Consider the following 24441-nt stretch of genomic DNA (forward strand, 5'->3'; position numbering starts at 1 on the left):
AAAATCTTCTCACTCTTTTTTCCCTCTGGTAACATTAAGAGCTCAGAGTAAAGTACAGGCCTTTGAGGTGCTTATCAGAACTTATCTTTTTTCCCCCTTTATGTTCCTTCTAAATCTTTCTTCTCATTTTCTTTTCGTTCCTGGAAATCTCCTTCTGTCTACCTCGTATCATTTACAAGGCGGTGTACAGGGAGATAACGATAAGTCCTTTCTTTCCCTCCCACCTCAACAACTTCTCTAGTCCCCAGACAATGTTCTGTAACCATTGCACAGGCAGCGGTACTGTTAGCATAGTCTCCCCCAGCTCTTTAAGTTGGCCTCTTGTAGGCGCCTTTTGGCTCCTTTTTACAAAGCTTTTCTCCTGGTTTCTTTAGGTGAGGCTAGGAGAGTTGCTTTGTTAATTAATAACTCTTCCTAAAAGTTTCTGGCACATTTAAGTGCTATTATACAATTAGTAAAATATATACTTTCTACAAATCATATTTATTTTAACATTGATTTCTAATTGAATGAGTCAGGTCCTAAAATTTTTAGCAGAATCACATACTAATATATCAGCTTTTCTTATGTGCTTCAGACACTTCAGTTATGCACCTACATTATCAAATTGATGAAAAAATTACCTGTTACAAAAATATTAAAATTACAAATTTTATGTGTTTCTTCATTATTCTTAAACTTACTTTATTACTTCTCAGGGTTTCAGTAATCTTATCAGACTCCGTCTCCATTCAGACCAGATTGTAGGTTTTGGGTACTAATCAGATTCTTGGTGGGGAATCTGTGTACTTGCTTCTTCTAAGGTGATTAAAACCTGAGCCATTGTAAGAACTGTGCCCTGGCAGATCCTTGTTCTAATTTCAGTTAGAAAGTATAAAGTTCCCATCATGAGCATAGATCTTGTGGAAGTTATTACTAGAAAAACTCAAAAAAGTTGGAGCGCGATGTGTTCAACCTTGGTTATGTTAGTAATAGTATGAACCACCATTACTCAAATGGGATTTCTTGTCTAGGTCACAGAAAACGATTAGATTTTCTCATTTCTCCTGAAGTTAGTAATTGCTAGTCTGATTCTAGAATCAAAAAGGAAATGAGTGCATTATATGCAATCTTTGCCTTTAGGATATTCGGGCCTAATGCTCTCATAGAAGCCCAGGTTGAGAAGGGGTTAGATTGTCAAGTGATCAGCCCCAGTTAGTGTGGTAAGATGGGTCCTTAACTCAAAGACTGGAGTTTCTCGAAGTTATGTAAGGTATGTATAGCATCATATTTAATCACTGGGACTGTTTAGTTTCCCTTTAAAATACCTTTATTGAATTAAGGTTAATATTATACCTGTAGTATATATTGAGAATTGCTATGAGAAAAGGATTTAAAAATTTTTTTTGTTTTAACAATAGCTGCCATTCAGTGCGTACTCACTACGTTTCAGGCATAATTCATTGCAAACTGGTTTTGTGCCTGCAGCCAGTTTTTTTTTTTTTTTCACTGATACAGTTAAAGAACTTGAATTCTTTAACCCTGTCTGTATCAGTGATGCTGATGTCAGGCCAGCTATGTTACTGATGATGGAACTAAGAATAACAAGTCTAGTCTCTTGCACGGTGTCCCACAGTTTGTACGTGGATTGGAATCTAGCTTGATTTCTGTTCCGCGTCTGTTCTCCTAATTTTGTACAGCCTCTGTGACACTGTACGTTGACTTTTGTTGTAATACTCCAAGCAATAAATTACCCTTGCTGAAAGGTTTTCTTCTAAAAGCCCAGTGTTTCCTTTTATATTAGATAGTAAGTAATTTATAAATCACACTGTTGCTTTTTTTGTTGGTTTCTAAGTTGCTGTAAAGCTCAGATTTAGTGTAAATATCTTTAGCCCCAGATTCTGATATTTCTGTCCAAGGCTTTTGATGTTTTTACTATTTGTTTAAAAATGTATATATATTTTATTAAAAACTGACAAGTCTTTTTGAAAGTATACTGGATATAAACAAAATTCTGGTGTTATATGAATAAAATAAAACCAGATAAATTCTTATTTTTGGTTAATTTATTTTCCAAAATGTGCTTTCTGTGCCTGCAGTTGACCAGTCAACATGATATACTTATTTTTAAAAAACCAAAAACACAATTTGGCCCAGCCCTATGATTTTTAGTATTTTAAAACATTTTTGATAACTTAGTAACGAGCCCCAAAGCTCATTAATTTATCCTTTTTACATAGTGACTTTTTCTCTTCAAAATGAAGGTAATTATATTCTTTGCTTGGGAGCAAATGAAGAATTGTTGTAGGTAAATATTTTCAGTGAAGAATGACATTGTTTTTCCTGGTTGCCTCTTGCCAGGTAGTATTATATATTAAATGTACTTTAAAATATATTTAAAAGTGAGTTTAAAATGTATTGCTTTGGTTCTTTTTTTTCTTTTTAATCTTTTTTTATTGAAGTATAGTCAATTTACAATATTGTGTCAATTTCTGGTGTACAGCACAATGCTTCAGTCATACATGAATATACATATATTCATTTTCATATTCTTTTTCACCGTGAGCTACTACAAGATACCGAATATAGTTCCCTGTGCTATATGCTTTGGCTCTTTATTCCTTTGGTTCTTAGGGTCTCTAAAACCTATGTGAAAACCTTTTATTTCTAATTACTAATCATTTGATTAAACAATAATGTCGTGCTGTCCTACTTTACAAGCTACATTTTCTATTTTCTAGATCTCCCTTCATTGTACATATTTTAAAGGTATATAAAAGTATGTGGGAGTTGCATCTACAATGGTTCTTTGAAATTTCTAATCTTTAAAATTTCTGAAACTCGAAGCTGAGAATTTAGACTGTGGTTCATGTATTGTAAATATTTTCTGTGAAAATATTTTAAAGGCTTTAAAAAACAGATGTAGATAACCTTTAGTGGCTATGTTTCCTCACTAGGGACCTTATTTACAACTTGTAAGCATTTCTGTTATTACCAAAGCTATAGGATTTTTAAGCTTTTATGGAAATAAATAGTTGGAAATAATTACCTATAAAGTTGGAGATAGGTACATCTGAGGACAAGTCTGCATTTAACAAACTCATTTTCAGTTCAGTCAGATTCAGTTTGGAGACCAGTGGAAACAAAAGATAAAATAAGCTGGAAAATTAGACTGATTAAAACAAAAACTTTTTAAAAAAATAAACCATCCTGTCCTGAGTCTAATCAAGGAAAAGATAACCTGTGTCCAGTATCATCAAACCCTGCCTTCCATCTGCCTGTTCATATTCTCATTTCATGGAGAACATAAACCATCTACCATGGCCACTAATAGGAGCTGTTGAAATACCACTTCAAGGTTCATTTAACTGTTCTCAGCTCACTGCTGGGAACTGAATGCTGGAGCATCTAGTTTGAAAATAAAAAGACTCTAATGAGTTGGGGGTCTTTATGCGCCTCGTATTCTTGGCAGTGATTAACAGTAGGGGGTGTACAGAAGGTCAAAAGCTCTTCTTTTTGGAGGTCAGCAGAACATCCCCATCTGATAAGATTAAACTAATGTGGCTTTTGGTGTTAATATCTGAAGCAGCGGGTTGCTGTAGTGTGTTTGGGATGGTAGTTGTGGCTTTGAGAGATTATGAAAAAAGAACTGACATGTGAACTCTTTAATGAGAAAATGTTGGAGTCAGATACATAGTGCTTATCTTTCTTTCTTACAAGCAGTTTGAAACTGATCTTTGTTTCTAAAATATTTTACATAAGTTTGTTTGCTGTTACGTAAGTTTTTTCTTAAATAATTATATACATATGTCATTATTATTTCTGTGGGGTTTTTTTGTGTGTGTACTGTTTTAAGTGCTAAAGATTACTTGAGGTAAATCATTCCGAAACTGAAGCTAATCTATGATTTTTCAAATTTAGGTACATAGATATGTTTAATATATTTATGTTCACTCCATAGTTTTCTGATTATTTTACTGGATATTTCAATGGACAATATTGGCTTTGGTGGATATTTCTTGTACTTGGTAAGTTTATTCTTAATGTATTCAGTATGAATAATTTGCATTTAGTTTAACTTTGATATTTCCTAAAATTATAAGATATAAATATACTTTTGTTCTAATTTTTGTGGAAATAATTTTTCTACTAAATTCCCATATCCAAACACTTATCTCAGCTATTCAGATAATTCCACATAGCACTCTAGATTTCTGACTTAAAATTCAGAGCCTGTCAATTTAAACAATCAGTGGTTGAATGATAATTGAATACTACAAAACTTGACAGCCTTAAGATGATTAAAAAAATGATTGCTTTCAGCATTTATTTTGGAAAATACATGTGCATAATTTCTTTTAATGATCTTAAGAAACATTGAGAGTAGGACAGTTGGATATTCTGTCCATTCTTTTATTTTTGGGTCATTGAAACATTCTTTGCACTTTTGAAATGGACCTGCATTAATCATTAATCAGCCGGGCATGAGCAAAGGCTTCATGCCTGATGATCACAGTACTTCTCTTTTCTTCTTACAGGGTATGTCTTTTATTAATGTTGATGAATTTTATGGATTTCCAATTTTTGTTCTCTTGTGTTTTACACTGTAGATATATGATAATTAAGTCAATCCTAAAATCACGTTATACTTTAAATCCATATTTCAAATTTATTTACTCATATGAAGAATACATTTTGTTTCTGCTTAGGTTTAAGAGCCCACACTTCTAGTAACATAACTGTACCAGAAACTAGCATTTCAGTAGATGGCACTGTTCTCTCTGAGTTTTTATTTAGTCCTGCTGTTGGATCTTAGGATCTCTTGGGAAACAAAATCTTAGTGGTCGGTTAAGGTCACTAAAGATCCTAGATTCTTCCTCTCATAATTATAGTGAAATTATTCTAATGTGGTTTTTGTTGGGGAGTCAGACTCGTACTAAAGCTCAGTGAGTTTTTTATGTTAATTGTTTTCTGACTGATTCTGTGCTCTTTATTGAGGTTCTTACTTAAAGGTGAAAAAGTTTATAACGACTGTTAGGTACTTAAGCAGATTGCATGCATGAGTTACTTGCCTATAAATATTAGGGGGTTGAGGAATCTTAGGAAGTCCCCTGTGGACAGCAAATGCAGAGGACAGTCCCAGTTCCACATCACAGCCGTCATCTAGCATGTAGGGAAGGGTGAAAATATAATCCATGATGAAAATGCTGCTTTCACATACACTCAGAAGAACGTTGAGCACATAGATTGCTGAGAAACCAGAGCTGCCAAGTGACTGGTTTCTAGATATGGACTGGCTTCATTTAGAAAATGTCTGAACAGAGCAAAACATGTCTTAGAAACAGGAGCTTCATAGACAGAAGAAGGAATTTCACAAATAATCTTGGTTTACATTTTTCAGTAATACTTCTTGTGTTTGGTTCACAGTATCATTATCTTTGAACAGCATCTGGAAGGGCATGAGGGTAGAATTCAGGGTGGGAGCCACAAGTGGAAAGAGTTAGGCTATGAGAAGCAGATGGGATCAGATTTAGCTGAAATCTGTACCACTTGTGTAAGTCATTATTTATGTATTCTTCTATCTTTCCTCTCCAATTTATTATAAACATGCTTCTTATTTTAGTGCTTCGATTACTGTCTTAGAGTTGGGGTACTAATTTTGTTTGGGACTTTGCATTTTTTTCTATACAATTTTTTTTTAAATTGATGTATAGTCAGTTTACAGTGTTCTGACTTTGCATTTTAAACTGCCAGATTCTTCCTCCTGGTGAGGAAAGTTGCATGTGTCCATATCCTCTGCTCCACCCCCACCCCCCACCATTACCTGGTTAAAAATTTACTGGAGTTAATGTTTCCCTTAGGATTGTATGCTTAGCTATATCAAAGACTTAACTCTACTAATATGGTAATGTTTTTTATACTTAGCTAATATTTTTCATTTGAAACTTTGAAGCATGTCACAGGCTTTGTTTTATTAAAGATACCTGTGATGTAAGTGGTATTTTTTTTTTTAATGATGGTACTGGGGACTGAACCCAGGACCTCGTGTATGCTAAGCATGCTCTCTACCGTTGAGCTATTTCCCTCCCCCAAATAGTTATTATTTTAAAATACTATTTTACAGAGGAGAACACTGAGATAGAAGATACATCTCAAATCATTTAAGAAATCACTAGTGGGTTCTGATTTTTCTTAATTTTCTTTATAAATTAGTCTTATTACTTGAAAATAAAAATAATTATTTTACATAATGCACATATCTTTAAATACAGATTTCACCAATGACAGGCACCTGATCTTGCTAGACTTACTGGTTTTATCCCACAATTGTTAGCATTTACATGCAATGTTCTCTTTTGAATACTTCAATATCAGTAAATATGTCCTCAATGAATATAACTATTAAACTAAAGTTTGGTATAAAATTAGATTTCTATGAGTTAAATCAAGTATAAATGCATTAGATAACTTTGTTATTTAAAGGAATCATTAGTATGTATTATTGTGGCTGGATTTGCTTTACTTTCGATACATCTAGACTTAACAAATGGAAAGAATTTTGGGGGGCAATATAACTTTATTGTATTTCCTCACAATAGAATTATTATATATAGTGTAAACTATATTATGGAATGGAATCCTACACATTAAATTCCTTAGGCCAAAAGGATCTTGTTTATAATTGTCTATTTTTAATTTATCTTACCCCCCTCTCTGTATAAGAACATAATATATCTGTATTATTCCAACCTTCTCAGGCCTGCTGCTTTTCTTCAGAGGATTTGTTAATTATCTGAAAGTCAGAAACATGTCTGAAAGTATGGCAGCAGCTCATAGAACAAGATACTTCTTCTTATTATAGAGGTAAGAAATAACATTCCCTTTGTATTCAAATTCACCAGGTGCATAATTAAATACTTAATGTGTACTCATGTTTACTAAAATTTAGCTTAATGTATTTTACACTATTAAGTTGCTTACTGAAATTTAATAAGTTGTGAACTTTTAAGAACTTCAATTTTTAAACTTGAATTTCATAAATTTTAGGGTTTTTTTTTTAATATACAGCGAGTAAACTGAAAGTTTAAATCAGACTTTTAAACTTCTTTTTTAAGACTGACTACAGGATATTTACGAAGTAACCACCAGTATAGTATTTAAAGGCTTGAAAAACAAAATATGATAAAGCACTTACACAGAAAGAATGGGCATTTTGCATAAAACAATGTGAAATCCGTATAGATATCTGGTGGATAAAACAGAAAACAAATCTGTGATTGTAAAGCCTTTTTCCATGCACTAATCTTAAACTGGATCCAGGAATAAAAGTTGTGTGAAGAAAATAGGAGCTCTGGGATTATTTTTGTAACGTGTGTCAGTTGGTATCAACATGGAAGGCTACAACTTGAATAAATGGGAACGTAAGGAAATGAGCAGAGCTTGTCTTACTAGTTAGCGCCTCTCTGGAGCCTGCGTGTACAGTAAAGGCATTTATTGTGCAGCTAGTAGATCTTCACACGAAGAGACCTCTCTGGTCTCCATACTGTTTTTAAAGCAAGCACCATACATGTCATCTATAAATACATAATTTGAACAAGTATTTGAACTGCATAAGCAAAGTGTCTACTACAACACTTCTGAATGTATCTACAAGTACAAAATGTTTCAAGGTTGCTCGGGTTAAATACTGTTTTTGTAAATAAATTGTATGGTTTGTGATTTGGTTGCTTAAATTTTATTTACATCTTATATTTCTGCTAAAGAGTACAATGAATACAGTTGCATTTCTGGATTATATTAAATTATCATTATAAATGTTCAGTTAAGGTTTTTTCCTCCCCCTAGATGTCATATTTTCTCTTTAACCAGTAAAATGTCTTTACAAGCAATGACACTAGGAGTTTGTCAGTATTACCTGTAAGATAAAAGACAGAGTAGTTGTACTGATTTAAACGATATGCTGTGAAAATTCAGTGACTACCTTGTTTGCATTTTCAGTAGTCTAAAATATAATCTAAATATTTTCTAGATGGTCTCCTTTAGAAGCTTAAACTTTGGAATATATTCAGAGCTATGCTACTTTGTCATCCTTATCACAAGAATATTATATACTTAATGTAATACTGCTCTAAAATGGGTTTTATTGAACTGTCATTTAAATAATTGCAACTTAATACTTTTTAAGACTAATTCTTTCTTTGTCCCTAGACTGCGTTGACCAGACATTCCTTTCTTATATCAATGTGAAATTTCCAGATCATCTGTAAACCTACAACTTTAATAGAAGACTACTAAAAACAGAAGACAAATTAGTGAAGAAAAGATAGAGCTTCCAAATTGAATGGCAGAGTGGTTTACGCTTAAAAGCCGTTTCTGTTCATTCTCTTAAACATTTATATTTCATTTGTTTTGCACATTTGCATATGTGCCCATTTTAAAGATTTGCGTATACTTGAAGGAAAGCATAAAGTTGTAGGACTGAAAGTCCAGTCACATTTGATTAATCAGTGTTTGGTATAATTGAAAGGGTTGAGTGATAAACAGTCTTCCAGCATGTATATGCCATTGACTTCTGACCTGACATTTAGCATAATAAAAATGCAATTAACCATGTCAAATGCTTTAGTTTCTGGCTTTCAGATTTACCTGGTAACTCTACACATGAAGCATCCTTTGTTATATATATAATTTTTTGAAACCTGCAGTGCTGATTACTAGAAAGGCTTTGTCCGATTTTTGAACATGATATTTATACATCATTATTTAGCAAAACTCTGTAAATAACCATGCATAAATTACTTTCTGCATTGTTTTCTTAGAAATTGTGTCTAGATTCTTTTCACTAATTCTAAATTAAGTGGACTTAATATATATAGAAAATTTGGGTGTTAAAAAGAGTTTGTTTTAGGACACATTTTAAGAAAATATGGGTATTCCACATGTCCTTTATAAGAAAAATTTTTTTTTTTTAAGGGACATGCCAGTTTTTAGGGATCTTCAAATGAGAAGCTTGGTTTTTCAGCATTGTCTGTCTTAGAGATTCTTGCAGGAAGAGATTGTATTAGATAGTATATTTATTTCATTTAAGGCTTTTGGCAGTTACTTTTCTGAATAAGATATTTTCATTTGCATTTTGTCTTTTAAAAAGCCAATAAAAGTATCTTTCAATATCATTGTAATATTTTTTCTTTAGATGCTTAGTTTAACTTAGCAAATAAAAAACTTGTGCTTTTAATAGCTTATTGCTTTATGATTGTAGAATTAACTTGTAAAAAAAATCATTTACTGATATGTGAAGTATCTGTTTTCAAGTTATGGAAATGTCTGTGGAATATAAGAGTGTGGGTGAGTGTGTGGCTGTTGTATGTGTGAATATGTATTGTTACAACTGGAATCTGTTTTACATTCATGAGCTACTACACTTTGCAAATCATTTTGTGTCTCATCTGTTTTCTTTTCAGTTACATCTTTGCTTTTGAATGCCAACATTAAAAATGATGGGAATTATATCATCTTTTAAATTTAAAAATCATTTGATACAGGTATAGAAAACATATAAAATTGATTGCTTGTTTATTATTAGACACTGACTACTAAAAGATACATCTAAAACTTCAGGGTCATTTTTCCATTTCTGAAAAAATAAAATTTATTATGCTTTATAACTTTTGTATTTCTCTGTATTCTCTTATTTTATTGTTTTTGATAAATAAACCATGCAGTTTTGTTTTGCTAACCGAGCCTCCTATTTTTTGTTTTCCCTCATTCATTCTCCCCTGCATAGAATTTCAATTGTTGATTGAAGTAGCTATGTTACACCCCTTAAAGTAAAATAGTAGCCTGGGGTAAAGAAAATAAAATATTTAATTTAGTTGCCTGATTTGGAAATTAATTAAAAGTAGAATTTACTTATTACAAATGTAAACTTGTGCTAATCTCTTTATTGCAGATTAATTTCCCATAGACCTATACTTTGCTCTTTGTAATAATTTTTAAATCAAATTAAGCTATGATACATGGTTATTTAAAACTACTAGATCATCTATCATAAAACTTTTTTTGTTTTTGTGGTGTTTATACTTACTTGGTTTTGGCATGTAGATGTTGACCCAATGTCAAAACTTCACTCTTTGTTTTGATTTTTTTCCCCCAAACCTGTAAGATTCAAGTGTACGTGTTACCTAATTCTCTGTTACTGATATAATTCATTTGTAGTCTAAAGTCTCTTCATCCAATCAGGAGAGTCAGAATATTATTTTTAAAAAGTGAACATTCCCTTCTGGGTTTGTCACGTGCTGCATGCGCCCCCTCATTTCCCGTGAGCTTGCACAGAAGAGCTGCTGTCAGGTTTTAGAGACACTTAACCGCCTCTGCACTCTGCCTTATAGATGGAAAATCAGAATCCTTGTTAGGGTGTCTAAACAACTTCTGAATGAATGTGAACTTGGGGCTTGGAAGTTAATGCAAAAATGTATTAAATTATTTCTACCATATTTGAATAAGCTAGTGATGGCCAGAATAATCCATTTTTGTGTTTTTATGAAATAAGCTGAATTTAAGGTAAAAATACATTTTCTATATAGTGTGTTTGGGATTTTAGAAACTTAAAAGACGTTCTCCTTTACTTGGTTAAAATGAAAATGTCTTTTTAATAGAAAAAATACCAATCTCTGGTCTTATATTTTGAATCTATAAGCTATATCCCATTCCTTTGAGGTTCATAAATTATAACCTAAGACAATAATCGCTAACATTTCCAGCAAAACTTCTATAAAAAGGAAAGTGGAGTTCAGAAAGTCCAACTGGAGAAAAATTCAGGGTTTCTTAATTTAACATTTTTTTTTTCCAACTGGTCTGTCCCCTAAAGCACAAAGGTAATGACAGTGCATCTGATACTGTATTTAACTAGAGTGACACATGTCCTGAGTTTGCTCAGGACAGATCTGGGTATTCCTATTTTCTCAGCTTAAATAGTGCCTCCTTTCTCGTAAGTGTCCTAGTTTAGAGCAGAAATTATATGATCACCCTGCATATAACTGCACACTACTGAGCAGTGACTGCCTAAACCCTCTGCCCTTTGAGAGAAGAACTGCAGCGTTTGGGCAGAAGCCAGTTACTGGTGTCACAGTCACAGCCCCTCCTGTAGGACACACATATATGTATCTTTTTTTTTTAATAGAGGCTGTATTGGAATGATTGCAGCTTATAGTAAACAGTAAACAATGAGCCTTTATATTTTTAAACTGCTGTTAAAAGTTATTTTAATTGTTATTTAAGTTTTTCAAATAGTCATAAAGTATTAGTGTATTATTTTTAAAAATCTCATTCTTGATAAAGTTCAACTGTTAGATGATAATGTGCCATTTACTATTGAATGTCCTTGCCCGTATATGAAACATGCTAATGTGTTTTACTTGTTAATAAAGTTCAATAAATGTGGAAATATGAACCTGTCATGCATCCTTTTGAAAATCAGTTTGATTTACAATATATTATCACCACCTCCTCACAAAATGTTTATGTGATAGAACTTATATGACATAAGAACAACTGGCATGGAATCAGGGTGGGGGTGGAACATCATTGTCACAGTAATTTGTATGTTAGGAGATAGACTGCAGTTTAATTTTAATAAATGCAAAATCAGCTTTATGAAGATAGTTTACCCTCATTTCTATTTCGCAGAAGATTCAGTGGTCACCATAGATCAGACCTGCTTATGGGCATGTATTCTTTGGGACATAGACCTAAAATGCAACCTTCCCTAAAGTTATTTAGAAAAAAAAGAAAAAGCTCATTCCATGCTTCATAGAAGTTAGAAGGAAAGTGTTTAGTTTGAACTCAATTTGTCTGTTTTAACTTTTCTTTCTTGATGTCTTCAACTTAACATTCTTTTCTTTCTTCTTTTTTTTTTTTGTTTTTTTGAGAGATTGAGCAACCTACTTCTAAAGAACCCACTTATTTTCATGGAAACCATTTAAAAAAAAAATCTAGTAGCTAAATAGGGAAGAAATAGAGTTATTGCTCCTTTACCAGCTGAGGTCATAGCAAGCCCAAATCACACACTTCTGGTTTACAAAATTTTGGAGGTGTTTCCTATCTCTCAAGCTTGCAAACAAAACAAACCAACCCACTTTATCCTTTTTTTTTTTAATTAGCTACTCCTTTTGTATTTTAATTAAATCAATGCTTTATCTTTAGTGCCACAAGGAGAAGAGGCAGAGACTGTCCTGCCTTCCAACATAGTTGTTTGTCTTCTTTTAGCTTTACCAGAAGCACAGCGAGATCAGCAAGTAAAATAAAAGTTTGCTCCAAGCTCACAAGAAATCTGGAGGGCAGCCTCTGCCCTAGAATATGAGAAGTAACAAATAACCTTGTTGGAAAGAATCAGCTCTTCAGAGGTACAAGAACAGTACTTGTACGTAAATTCCTAGCATGGAAATATATTATTTTCCATCAAATTTACTTTTTCAGCCATCTGAATTCCTGTGTAGTGATTTGGTTTGACTGCAAACTGGCATTTGGGCTCTAAAATTTTAATTCCCATTTTATTCATTCAGAGATAAGACCTTAAGACTTTTTTTTTTTCAATTGAAGTATAGTCTGTTACCATGTGTCAATTTCTGGTGTACAGCACAATGTCCCAGTCCTGCATATACATACGTATATTCATTTTCTTATTTTTCGTTAAAGGTTATTACCAGATTGAATATAGTTTCCTGTGTTATACAGAAGAAATTTAGTTTTTTTTAAATCTATTTTTATATATAGTGGCTAACTCTTAATTGCTAGCAGGCATTGGTGACCACTCATCCTAATGTAACAGGTGGTGATAGAGTGTGAAATACCACTTCCTGAATCCAGATTTTTTAAATGATGAGAAGACTATGGGAAACGTGTAGCATCAGTTCACTGAGAGTTACGAACCCTTTTCAAATAGGAGAAAATCAAAAGTTTAACAACATGTAAATATGAGAAAGACCCAGAAAAAAAGTAACTTGCTGAAACCCTCATCTTCAGCTGAGAGAGTTAACAAGCTTTTAGGAGACAGCCGAGTCTGACATTTCCTAAGGCTATGAGATCTCCAGGGACGAATTCCTGATTGAATGAATTCTTTGAACAGCTTTCTAGAGCTATGATTATTATTCAATACGGTGCATTATAATCAACTGGGAGTTTGGAAAAAAATTAACATTCCAGCCTCAATTTTCAGAGGTTCCCGTGCAACACATCTGCCCCATGCCCGCACGTTTCCCTCCCACAGCTTGAAGTCGTGGGGTTTGGGTCTAGTACTGCTGATTCCTGTCTTACGTGTTTCCCTCTGTATCTAGCTCCTTGCGTACACTTGCTAGAAAGTTACAAGTGTTAGGATCAACACATCCGTCAGACTTCTTGCAGGAAAAGGAAAAGACACAAATAAGTAGATCCTAAAGGGTTAATGAGCGTTTCTGGAGTTCTTGCCTTAAGACCTCTGACCGAGCCCTCCGGTTTTCCTGCCTTTATGCACGCAACGTGGCACCCTCTGCAGGGCTGTCTCTGCAGGGCAGGAGGAGCGTTAGGACAGAATAGAATTGTTGGTGCTGAGAAGGCAGTTACTTTCTCCATAATCCTGTAAAGGAAGCCGAACTGGATTAACTACCATATAGTTGATTTTTCTTGCCTCAAAAAAGGTTAACATTTTTCTCCACTAGGATCTCCCCTTCTCTATCCTCGAGGAGCCTAGGGCTGACTAAGAGAGGCAGCTTTGTGTGAAAGAAAGATTGGGTTTTGGAGCCAGAGTAACCCTGGACTGAAATATCAACTCTGCCGCGAGCTCAGGCAGTTTGCTTAACCAATGCCTCAGTTTCCTCACCTGCTTGTCGGGAAGCACACTGTGTACCTGAGGATTAGTGAGATTTATGCGAAAGGAAAAGGTGGCCATTATTACATCTCTGCTCAGCGTGTTTGCGGACAAGACTGCCTGTCAGTGTGAGCAGATGTCTCCAGGACTTGCAGTAAGCCCTTGCCTGATGTGGGCGTTTAATCTGCCAGTCCCTGTGAAAAGGGTGATTATAGTAGATCATGTTGACCTGATGTTGGCTTCTTACATCTTCTCTGTGCCAACTGGAATTAAAGCAAAAATTGTTTAGATGACAATTGATTTTAAGGGGCACAATCACGCAAAGAGGGGAAGGGAGTTGCCTGTTTGCCAAACAATACAGTACTCCAGCCGGTGGGGGGGGGGGGGAGGGAGCTCACACACATCTCCAGCCTGCAGCTCGGAAGCCCCTCAGGCCAGTCCCTCAGTCTCACTGTGGGTTGATGAGATGATGTTACTTTGTAACTGGTGACTCACTGCTTTTGCTCAGGGAGCCAGTGCACTGAAATACCCAGTGGGAGGTGATCAGAAAATAGGTTGGTGGGCCGGTTGTTTCTGATTCTAGGATAAATTACTTCGCCAGCTTTCTCTTACAATGATGGGTTCTTAATGTTGGATTTTTAAAAAATGTCTATGACTTTGAAAGGGAAACACATAGATGGGAGTTAAATCCCCTAGACTCTACCCTGATCATAATTGGAGTCATATTTTTTGAGATGCTGTTTCTGCCACATAAAATCCATCTCCTAATCATATTCCTCTGTCCACCTTCTTCAAAAAGAGCTGAAATACTACCTCTCTGGGGAAGCCTTTCTTTCTCTCTCCTCCCACCCTGACTCTGGTCCTCGGTTGGTTCTATCAGCCCCGTGCACTGTTCCTGTCAAAGCGCTTCTGCCACTGCACTGTCACTACTGATTTCTGTGTTTCTCTCCTCGATGGTAGATATTTTAACTTACTCAGCTTTGCTTGCCCCCTCAACCCCTAGCACAGAGCTTGACAAACTGAATGAAGGGATGGAGGGGATGGCTGCCAGTGCCAGGCTGTGTGTCCCCCTGGACGTGTGACATGCTCTGACCGTAACTCAAGAGTCTAATGGAGGCCGATTGATAAACAGGAAAAGGTGCTGATGTGAGGTAGCACAGACACCATGGGTCTGGGCAGTTGATCTCTGGGAGAAGCAGGGCACCCTTCACTCCAGACGTGACAAAGGAACTGATCTCGGGAGAAAAAAAGAAAGTGTGTAAGAGTGTTTAAACATTTTATAGACATTTCATATTTTGTCATCTCTTTCATGAGACTCTGCCTCCCTTGATCCTCCTTCCTCGGAAGGAAGTCTTTTTCCAGTTCTCATGGTATTTCTTCGGAACCTCTTTATTATTCAACCACTTTCTACTCTGTGTCAGAGGAATTTGCATTCCTGCTTCATCACTTCCTCTGGAGGGCAGGAGCCACGCCCAGGGCAACCTCAGAGTCTGGGTGCCTAGCGCGTGGTTAGCACCTTTGGAAATCCAGCCCGAGATTTTCCACCTGTCATTGCGAACCACTCACTGTCCCGCTGCGCGGATCACTAACCTCAGAAGTCAGAAGTGGTGTAAGCACCTGTTTCTCCAAATACGCCGGTACAAGAAGTGTAAATTGTGGTATCTCCTTTTCACGTATCTCCCAGCTCCCGCTCCCTCCCTCAGTAACTCCTGTTAACTATTTATTATAGACTCTCACGGACTTCTTCCACATGCACCTTTTACTAGGATGACCCTGGGCTCTGTGATGTTAGCATGACTCCTGGTGTCATAAAGGCGAGATGACCCCAGGAGCAATGTCAGAGCAGGTGTGCCTTTGCCTCTGTCCTCCAGGAGCAGCATTTGGGGAGAGTACTGTTTCTTCCTGCAAACATCCTTTTATTCTCCTGAGAAACCAAGGTTTATTTCCTTGATCCTTAAATCTCTAGATGAACAGTGACTTGTGCTGCAAGGCCTTTGGGAGCTGGGCTGTTCCAGGATCTGACATTTGCAGCATTTATATGTCCCACCTTATGATCTCATCCAGCTCTGTTTTGGTGAGAAATTCTCTGGAAACAGGTTGTTAGGTGGAAAGGGTCCAGAGTTGTCAAGAATACCCAGCCTGAGTAGCTTTAGGCCAAAATGATTCTGGGTTTAAAATCAGTTTTCCTTGCTTCAGGATCAAAATTGTGTCCCAGGGTTCTCTGGATAAACCAACAAATATTTAAAGTCCCTTCTTTCCTCTTTCCCAGTTTTTCCTGTCTTGCACTGAAGTGTGACATCTGGAACTTAAGCAGCTATCTTGTGCCATTGAGGCAACAGACAACAGACTTAGTTTGAAGAGTGGTAAAGAAGGAGGAGCCTTGAGGTTCCCTGACATCACAAAGGATTGCACCAGCCCTGGAACCACCTATCTTCCAACTTCGTCCTCAATGAGGAAAATAAATTCCTATTTGCTTAGTTATTTGTCAAGTTCGTTACTACCAATTTAAGAGCAATCCAAACTGATACGCAGGTGTAACTATCCATTTCTCCAGAATGGACAGGAGAGCTGCTCAGGCCATCAGAAGCCACCAACATGGAAAAGAAGTCACAAGTCTTACCCACCCATGGGGGTTCCTGACCATCCAAGCTCCTCGCACCTGGTTTACTGTCAATCAAGTCACTGCAGCAGCCGTGTGAAAGCAGAGGGTTTATATCTTCTTCACTCTACCCCTTCCTTCTCTTCATTCTTCAGCTGGGGGCCCCACAGAGTGACTAATTTCCCAACAAATACTTTGAGAGGTGGGATTAGTGAAAATGTTAACAGCCCCAGTTCAACCACTACCTCAGCAGTCATTCAGGGCTACCCACCCTGTCCATTGACACAACTTTGCCAACGGAAGCAGGTGCCATTTTCAAATGTCTGTTGGCAAAACAACAAGTGGGAATGACCAGCTGAAATGGGCCTTCACTTTTACAACAATCCACCTCCTAAATGCATGATCTTGGTTTTTATTTTTAGAAATAAAACTAAACTTTGCCAAGGGGGTGGAGGGTGGGAAGGGATAGACGGGATTTCAAAATTGTAGAATAGGTAAACAAGATTATACTGTATAGTGCAGGGAAATACAAGATCTTATGGTAGCTCACAGAGAAAAAAATGTGACAATGAATATATATATGTTCATGTATAACTGAAAAATTGTGCTCTACACTGGAATTTGACACAACATTGTAAAATGATTATAAATCAATAAAAAATGTTAAAAAAAAAAAAGAAATGAAACTAAGCCTGATTTGTCTTTTGTGCCAAGGAGGGGTCTAGGTAAGGACCCTGCTGCTCATATGGGCCCAAAGGACACCCACGATCTCCACTCCCACCTGCCCTGGGTCCTGCCCTCGGGTCTAGTGCAGTATCAGTGACCCTGAGCTCCAGGATCTGACATTTGCAGATCCAAACCGGGCAAGCCTCACACAGACGCCTCCCTGCCAGGCACCTGCAGTGACCACTGCGGCTTTGGGTGCTGCTTCATGCTCTCCCTTAATGTTAGTTAGAAAGACATACTTCCCCATCCTAAATTCTCTTCCCCAGAAAAAAATAATTTTTACTTAGAGAAGAGTCGAAGAAAGAAAACGTTAAGAAGCCCCACAGAGATAAACACCTCTTGCCTGTTTAGGGTCCAGATTCAGAAACTGACCACTCTCTCAACCCCACGTAGAAAAAGTCTGGGGCTGTTCACACCTACCTGTTAACAGTGATGACCTCTTCCCTTCCTTTCTCCTCTTTGTTCCCACCTCCCTTACTTCCTGCCTTTTCTTCCTCTCCCCCATCCTCCATCTGTCACCATTTCTTTGCTAACATAAACCTAGTTTATCATTGTCTGAAGTCAAGAGTGGAGGCCAAATAGAAGATTTTCTAGAAGAGAAATTACATGTACTATAAGCTTCAGCCTGTGTATTAACTTTAGCCGTTCATCAACATTTGGCAAATCTCTGGGTCTTCAGATTCTAATAAAATGTCTCCAATAATGCTAATATCTTACATGTCTGGGAACTATTTTTGGATTTTTTTTTTTTTGGAAGAGTTAGTGTACTCTTGGAAGGTGGGGCGGGGGCAGTTCCTCCACTACTTTTGATGTTTCTTCCATGTGGAGGGAATGTAACTAGACTAAAGCCTTACCCTGCCGCTTCTTTATGAGTGCTTCCCCAGAGGAGCACTTTATTTGATGCGTGAGTCTGAAATGTAAACACCTGGGTGTGCTCTGCTCCGCTTCTCCTCTCCCTCTGGGGAGCCAGCGGCTCACAGGAGTCCAGTTGTGCTCTCTTCCCCAGAGATGCTCTGCTCTGCCCTGGCCCGGGGAAGCCAGCCCTGGTCCAGTGCCACCTGGGGAGAGAACATTTGCTCTGTTCTGCCTGGTTTAGGAGCCCCTCAGAGACTCACAATGCACATCCCACTAGGTCTGCTGCTGACTAGGTGTCCCCTTAGTTATCTTCATTATACAGGACTCAAATGCAAGGTGTCTGAAATCTTACGTTTGAAATCTTTGAGGGGAGGATTTGGGGACAGATCCAGCAGGCAGAAACTCAGTAATGACATACCCAACTCAATGACACCATCAATCAACTGGGTATGATGGACATCTATAGACGACTTCACCCACAACAGTAGAACACACACTCTTTTCAAGCTCACACGGAACGTTCAGCAAGACAGACCACATTCTGGGCCACGAGGTACACCTTCAAAATTTAAAAGAATAAAAATCATACCATGCTTGTTCTCATACCATGATGGAATTAAACCAGAAATCAGAAACAGAAAGATAACCAGAAAATCCTAAAATATGTGAAGATTAAACAACACATGTCTGAATAGCACACGGGTCAAAGAAGAAAGCTTAAGAGAAATTTTAAAATAATTTGAATTTCCTTAAAAAACTAAAAATAGAGTTACCCAATGATCCAGCAATACCACTCCTGGGCATATATCTGGAGAAAATTCTAATTTGAAAAGACAAATGTACCCCAATGTTCACAGCAGCACTATTTATAGTAGCCAAACATAGAAACAACTTAAATATCCCTTGACAGATGACTGGATAAAGAAGTTGTGGTACATAATATATACACAATGGAATACTACTCAGCCATAAAAACGAATGAAATAATGCCATTTGCAGCAACATAAATGGACCTAGAGATTGTCATACTAAGTGAAGTAAGTCCGAGAAAGGCAAATATATGATACCACTTATATGTGGAATCTAAAATATGACACAAATGAACTTATCTACAAAACAAACAGACTCACAGACAGAAAAACTCATGGTTACTAGGGAAGAAGGAGGGTAAGGAGGGATAAATTGGGAGTTTGAGATTTGCAGATACTAACTGTTATATACACAATAGATAAACAACAGGGTCCTACTGTATAGCACAGGGAATTATATTCAATAGCTTGTAATAACCTATAATAAAAAGAATATGATTCAACACAGTCTTGGAAGTTCTAGCCACAGCAATCAGGCAAGAGAGAGAAATAAAAGGAACCCAAATTGAAAAAGAAGGGGTAAAAGTGTCACTATATGCAAATGACACAATGCTGTATATAGAAAACCCTAAAAGGTCCACACAAAAACTACTAGAAATAATCGAAGAATTCAGCAAGGTAGCAGGTTACAAGATTAACGTTCAAAAATCAGTTGCATTTCTTTACACTGACAATGAATCAACAGAAAAAGAAAGAAATAATTCCCTTTAAAATAGCACCCAAAGTAATAAAATACCTAGGAATAAATCTAACCAAGGAGATGAAAGACTTATACATGAAAAACTACAAAAAAACACTGGTTAAGGAAATTTAAGAAGACTTAAAAAAGTGGAAAGATATCCCATGCTCCTGGATTGAAAGAATCTATATTGTTAAAGTGGTCACACTGCCCAAGGCAATCTACAGATTTAAAGCAATCCCTATCAAATTACCCAGCACATATTTCACAGAACTAGAAATAATCATAATAAAATTTATATGGAACCATCAAAGACCTAGAATTGCCAAAGCATTACTGAAGAAAAAGAAAGAGGCTGGAGGAATAACTCTCCCAGACTTCAGACAATACTACAGAGCTACAGTAATCAAAACAGCATGGTATTGGTACAAAAACAGATATATAGACCAATGGAACAGAATAGAGAGCCCAGAAATGAACCCACAAATTTTTGGTCAACTAATCTTTGACAAAGGAGGCAAGAACATACAATGGAATAAAGACAGCCTCTTCAGCAAATGGTGTTGGGAAAACTGGACAGCAGATGTAAATCAATGAAGCTAGAACACTCCCTTACACCATACACAAAAATCAACTCAAAATGGATCAAAGACTTAAACATAAGACAAGATACAATAAACCTCCTAGAAGAAAATATAGACAAAACATTATCTGACATTCATCTCAAAAACGCTCTCCTAGGGCAGTCTACCCAAGCAATAGAAATAAAAGCAAGAATAAACAAATGGGACCTAATGAAACTTACAAGCTTCTGCACAGCAAAGGAAACCATAAGTAAAAAATAAATGACAACCTACGGAATGGGAGAAAATTTTTGCAAATAAAACCGACAAAGTATTGATCTCCAGAATATATAAGCAGCTCATACGACTTAATAAGAAAAAAACAAACAACCCAATCCAAAAACGGGCAGAAGACCTAAACAAGCAATTCTCCAAGGAAGACATACAAATGATCAATATGCACATGGAAAAATGCTCAATATCACTAACTATCCGAGAAATGCAAATCAAAATTACAATGAGGTATCACCTCACACCAGTCAGAATGGCCATCATTCAAAAGTCCACAAATGACAAATGTTGGAGAGGCTGTGGAGAAAAGGGAACCTACTCTGCTGGTGTGGAAAACAGTGTGGAGATTCCTCAAAAGACTAGGAATAGACTTACCATGTGATCCAGGAATCCCGCTTCTGGACATATATCCAGAAGGAACCCTACTTCAAAATGACACCTGCACCCCAATGTTCATAGCAGCACTATTTACAATAGCCAAGTCATGGAAACAGCCTAAATGTCCATCAACAGATGACTGGATAAAGAAGAGGTGGTATATTTATACAATGGAATACTATTTAGCCATAAAAACTGACAACATAACGCCATTTGCAGCAACATGGATGTTCCTGGAGAATGTCATTCTAAGTGAAGTAAGCCAGAAAGAGAAAGAAAAATACCATATGAGATCACTCATATGTGGAATCTGAAAAAAACAAACAAACAAAAAATAAATACATAACAGAAACAGACTCATAGACATAGAATACAGACTTGTGGTTGCCAAGGGGGCGAGGGTGGGAAGGGACAGACTGGGAGTTCAAAATGCAGAATAGATAAACAAGATTATACTGTATAGCACAGGAAAATATATACAAGATCTTGTGGTAGCTCACAGCAAAAAAAAAATGTGACAATGAATATATGCATGTTCATGTATAAGTGAAAAATTGTACACTACACTGGAATGTGACACAACATTGTAAAATGCCTATAACTCAATAAAAAATGTTAAAAAATATGAAAAAGAATATATACATATAACTGAATCACTGCTATACATCAGAAACTAATGCAACATTGTAAATCGACTATACATCAATAAATGTAGGTACAAATTAAAAAAAATTTGAATGAAATGGAAACAACTTTTTGAAATTTGTAGTGAAATTTTGATGCATGTACAGAGAAAGCAGAGTTTTCAGTTGTAATTAGTAGGAGGAATAGAAAATGTACGTCTACTCCATCTTCCTAGAAGTAAGAGTCCTCCATTGAAATCCTTGAACCAGTTTATTTTACCTAGAACAGAATCTGAAGAAACTGTACCATCGTTAAGAGGACCACAGTTTACGTGCAAACTCTGCTTAACTCTAAGCCCAAATATTTTGCTTCCATGGCAGTTCTGACCAAAGATGTGGAAGTCTGCCCTGGATGGGAGCGCATGACGTCTATAAATCAAGTTGGGAAGAACTAACATCTTGATAATATTGAGTCTTCCTATCCTCACTCATGAAAAATTTCTCCATTTATTTGGTTCTTTGTTTCATTCATCAGAGTTCTGCAATTTTCTTCATATAGATCTCGTACATATTTTGTTAGATTTATATCTGAACATTTTATGAAACAGACCTAAGAAAATGTGGAGAGAAAGAAGACCAGGTAGGGACCTCAGGACTCAGGGGACAACATGGGGGTGAGTTGGCTGAGTTTTCCTTTGCATTATCCTAGACATGGAAACAGAGAAACCAGCAACCCTGAAACACCATAGGACACAGACACAAAATGCCCCCAGCAAAACTCTCCTCTCTATGGACGGACCAGCAAAGAAGCAACCTAGCCAGATAGAAAACCTCTGGACAATAGCTGCTCTACTTCAGCCAAATACACAGAAAACAAACACAAAATACGTGGTCTCATTGCTACCTCGTGGTCTCATCGCTACCTCCTCAAAGTGGGGAGCCCAGGCTTCCATGCTTATCCCCACCCTCCCCGGGGCAGAGAAGGCCAAGTAAGGAGCCTGCACCTGGGTGTCAGAGGAGGCCTAGTGGGGAGCCAGGATTTTTGCCATCCCGTGATAACAAGGCCACCCCTTCTCAGGGTCAGTGGACACCACATGGGGAGCTGGAACGCACTTCCCTCCTCAGTAGTAATGAGGCCCCCTCTTTAATGTCCATGCAGGCCGAGTTGGGTGTGTGGACTTCTCTGCCTGAGTAACAAAGCGGCAACCCCTCTTCCTGGCCAGGGAAAGCCGGCTAAAACAGAAGGTGTTCATTAACATCCGGTGTCTCATAATGTAACATGAAATGCCCAGGTTTCATCCAAAAACCTCTTGTCATAAGGATTTCAATTACGCAGTTACTAAAATCTAAACTCGGGGAAAAAAATAACAAGAAATTCTCATGTGACTGTTCAAGTAATATTTAATCTTACAAGTAAATGGGACTGGAGAAAAATGCAAGCAATTATAGTAACTGGTTATTTATTTCAATGTATTTCAAGAATGCTAATAGAAGCAGGTAAAGCCTTACGATTATTAAGCCCTGAACTGGATGCTATGTTGAACATAAAAGAGAGAGAGCTCTGGTGATGGGAGCTTGGAAGGAGAGCTCAATGGAAGGAATGGGGTTGCCATGGAAGGAACGAGGTTATCCAGAGAACCACGAAGTAGTGGCCTTGAATTATGAGATTAAAGAGTTCAGATGAACGGATTTATGGTTACCAGTGGGTAAAAGGGGTGGGAAGAGAGAAACTGGGAGTTCAAAATTTGCACATCCTGGGGAGAGATGGAAGTGTTAAGTATCTTGATTGTGGCAGTGGTTTCATCGGTGTAGACATCTATCAAAATTCATCAAATTGTACATCTGAAATATGTGTAGTTTATTGTAAAGAATTTATACCACAATAAAGTTTTTTTTTAAAGAGTTCAGATGTATAATGGGACCTGTAAACTCTGAAATTTTTCTAGAAATATCTGGGGAATAAAGCTAGCGAGACTCTTGGATGCAGGAATAATTTTTAGATTTTACTGGAGAAGTGTTTTATGTTTTCCTAAGGAAGTGGATCATCTATTTGGTTGCCCATGTCAGTAAAAGTAAAAAAGTGCTTTAAAAAATCTTAAACATTTCCATCTTCAGTGTATGTTGTCACTGATCGTTCAGATTTCGGGGGGTGACTTTGGAAAATCTTTAAAAATGGAGAAGATGTCACTCTTAAGAAGATGAAAAGCACTGCGAGTTCCTTAAATAATCTATTGTACATCGCTCCCCTCCCCCGGCTCCAGCACTGCTTAGCATTCACGTATCTGGAGACGGTGCATGAGAAATGAATCACTTGTTTAATTGTGCAACCGAGTTTGTCTCCTTTTGATTCCTGGGAGGGAAAACGATGATTAGACGTGTTTACTTAAGGGTAAGCAGTAACTGAATGCTTTTTGAGCGGCTGGAGGAGTATTTGAAAGAGTAATGGTTTACGCAAGCTTTGGGTTCTGCCCACCCAGAATGCTCTATAAAACCTTCACTCTTGTTCTCCCCGGGATGAGCCTTCCTGAATTTACCATATAAACTTTTAATGAGTGACCTATTTGCAAAACTCTCTTCCGGATTGGCAAACACAAGTTAAAAGAAACTTTTTTTTTGGTAACTTCTTTTTCTTTGGATTTCCCTGGCTGAACCTTACTTACCAAGGTGGGAATCAGTCACACACACACACACACACCTCAACCCATCCACCCCATACAGAGCAAATTCTTTAGTAAAAAAACAAAACAGAACAAAAACATATACCCCTCCCCGCAAACCCAGCATCCACGGCTGCTCTTTTACTGTGACTTCAAAATGAAATTAGGCCCAATAACATTGATTAAAAAAACAAAACAGTATCTGCTTTAGCCTATAAGGTATTTAGACATAAAACACAATTCCTATCAAATGCTAGAGCTTACCTAATTATTGAAGTAAGGATGAAATGATGCATAATGAAAGAAGCAAAAAGGAAAAAAAAAGACTTAAATTTTGATTTAAAGCTACTAGAATGCATTAATGCTATTATCCATCTTTTAA

General features: G+C 36.8%; 1 protein-coding gene and 1 long non-coding RNA gene across 2 annotated transcripts in view; both read left to right on the top strand.

Annotated features, from left to right (window-relative positions):
- The window catches only part of NDFIP2 (Nedd4 family interacting protein 2), a 56586-nt gene extending 46871 nt beyond the window's left edge, over window positions 1-9715 (top strand). The window contains exons 6-8 of the mRNA XM_006214814.4: window positions 3941-4007; window positions 6738-6843; window positions 8188-9715. Of these exons, the coding sequence (XP_006214876.1) occupies window positions 3941-4007; window positions 6738-6841 (171 nt within the window). The 3' untranslated portion in view covers window positions 6842-6843; window positions 8188-9715. The remainder of the gene's footprint in view (window positions 1-3940; window positions 4008-6737; window positions 6844-8187) is intronic.
- Window positions 9716-15554: 5839 nt separating this feature from the next.
- On the top strand, window positions 15555-16296 carry LOC140685527 (uncharacterized). The gene is made up of 2 exons (XR_012058781.1): window positions 15555-15893; window positions 16089-16296. It is a non-coding gene; the product is annotated as an uncharacterized lncRNA (long non-coding RNA).
- Window positions 16297-24441: the final 8145 nt, after the last annotated feature.

This window comes from Vicugna pacos, chromosome 14, assembly GCF_048564905.1.
Source record: "Vicugna pacos chromosome 14, VicPac4, whole genome shotgun sequence".
Lineage (NCBI taxonomy): Eukaryota > Metazoa > Chordata > Mammalia > Artiodactyla > Camelidae > Vicugna > Vicugna pacos.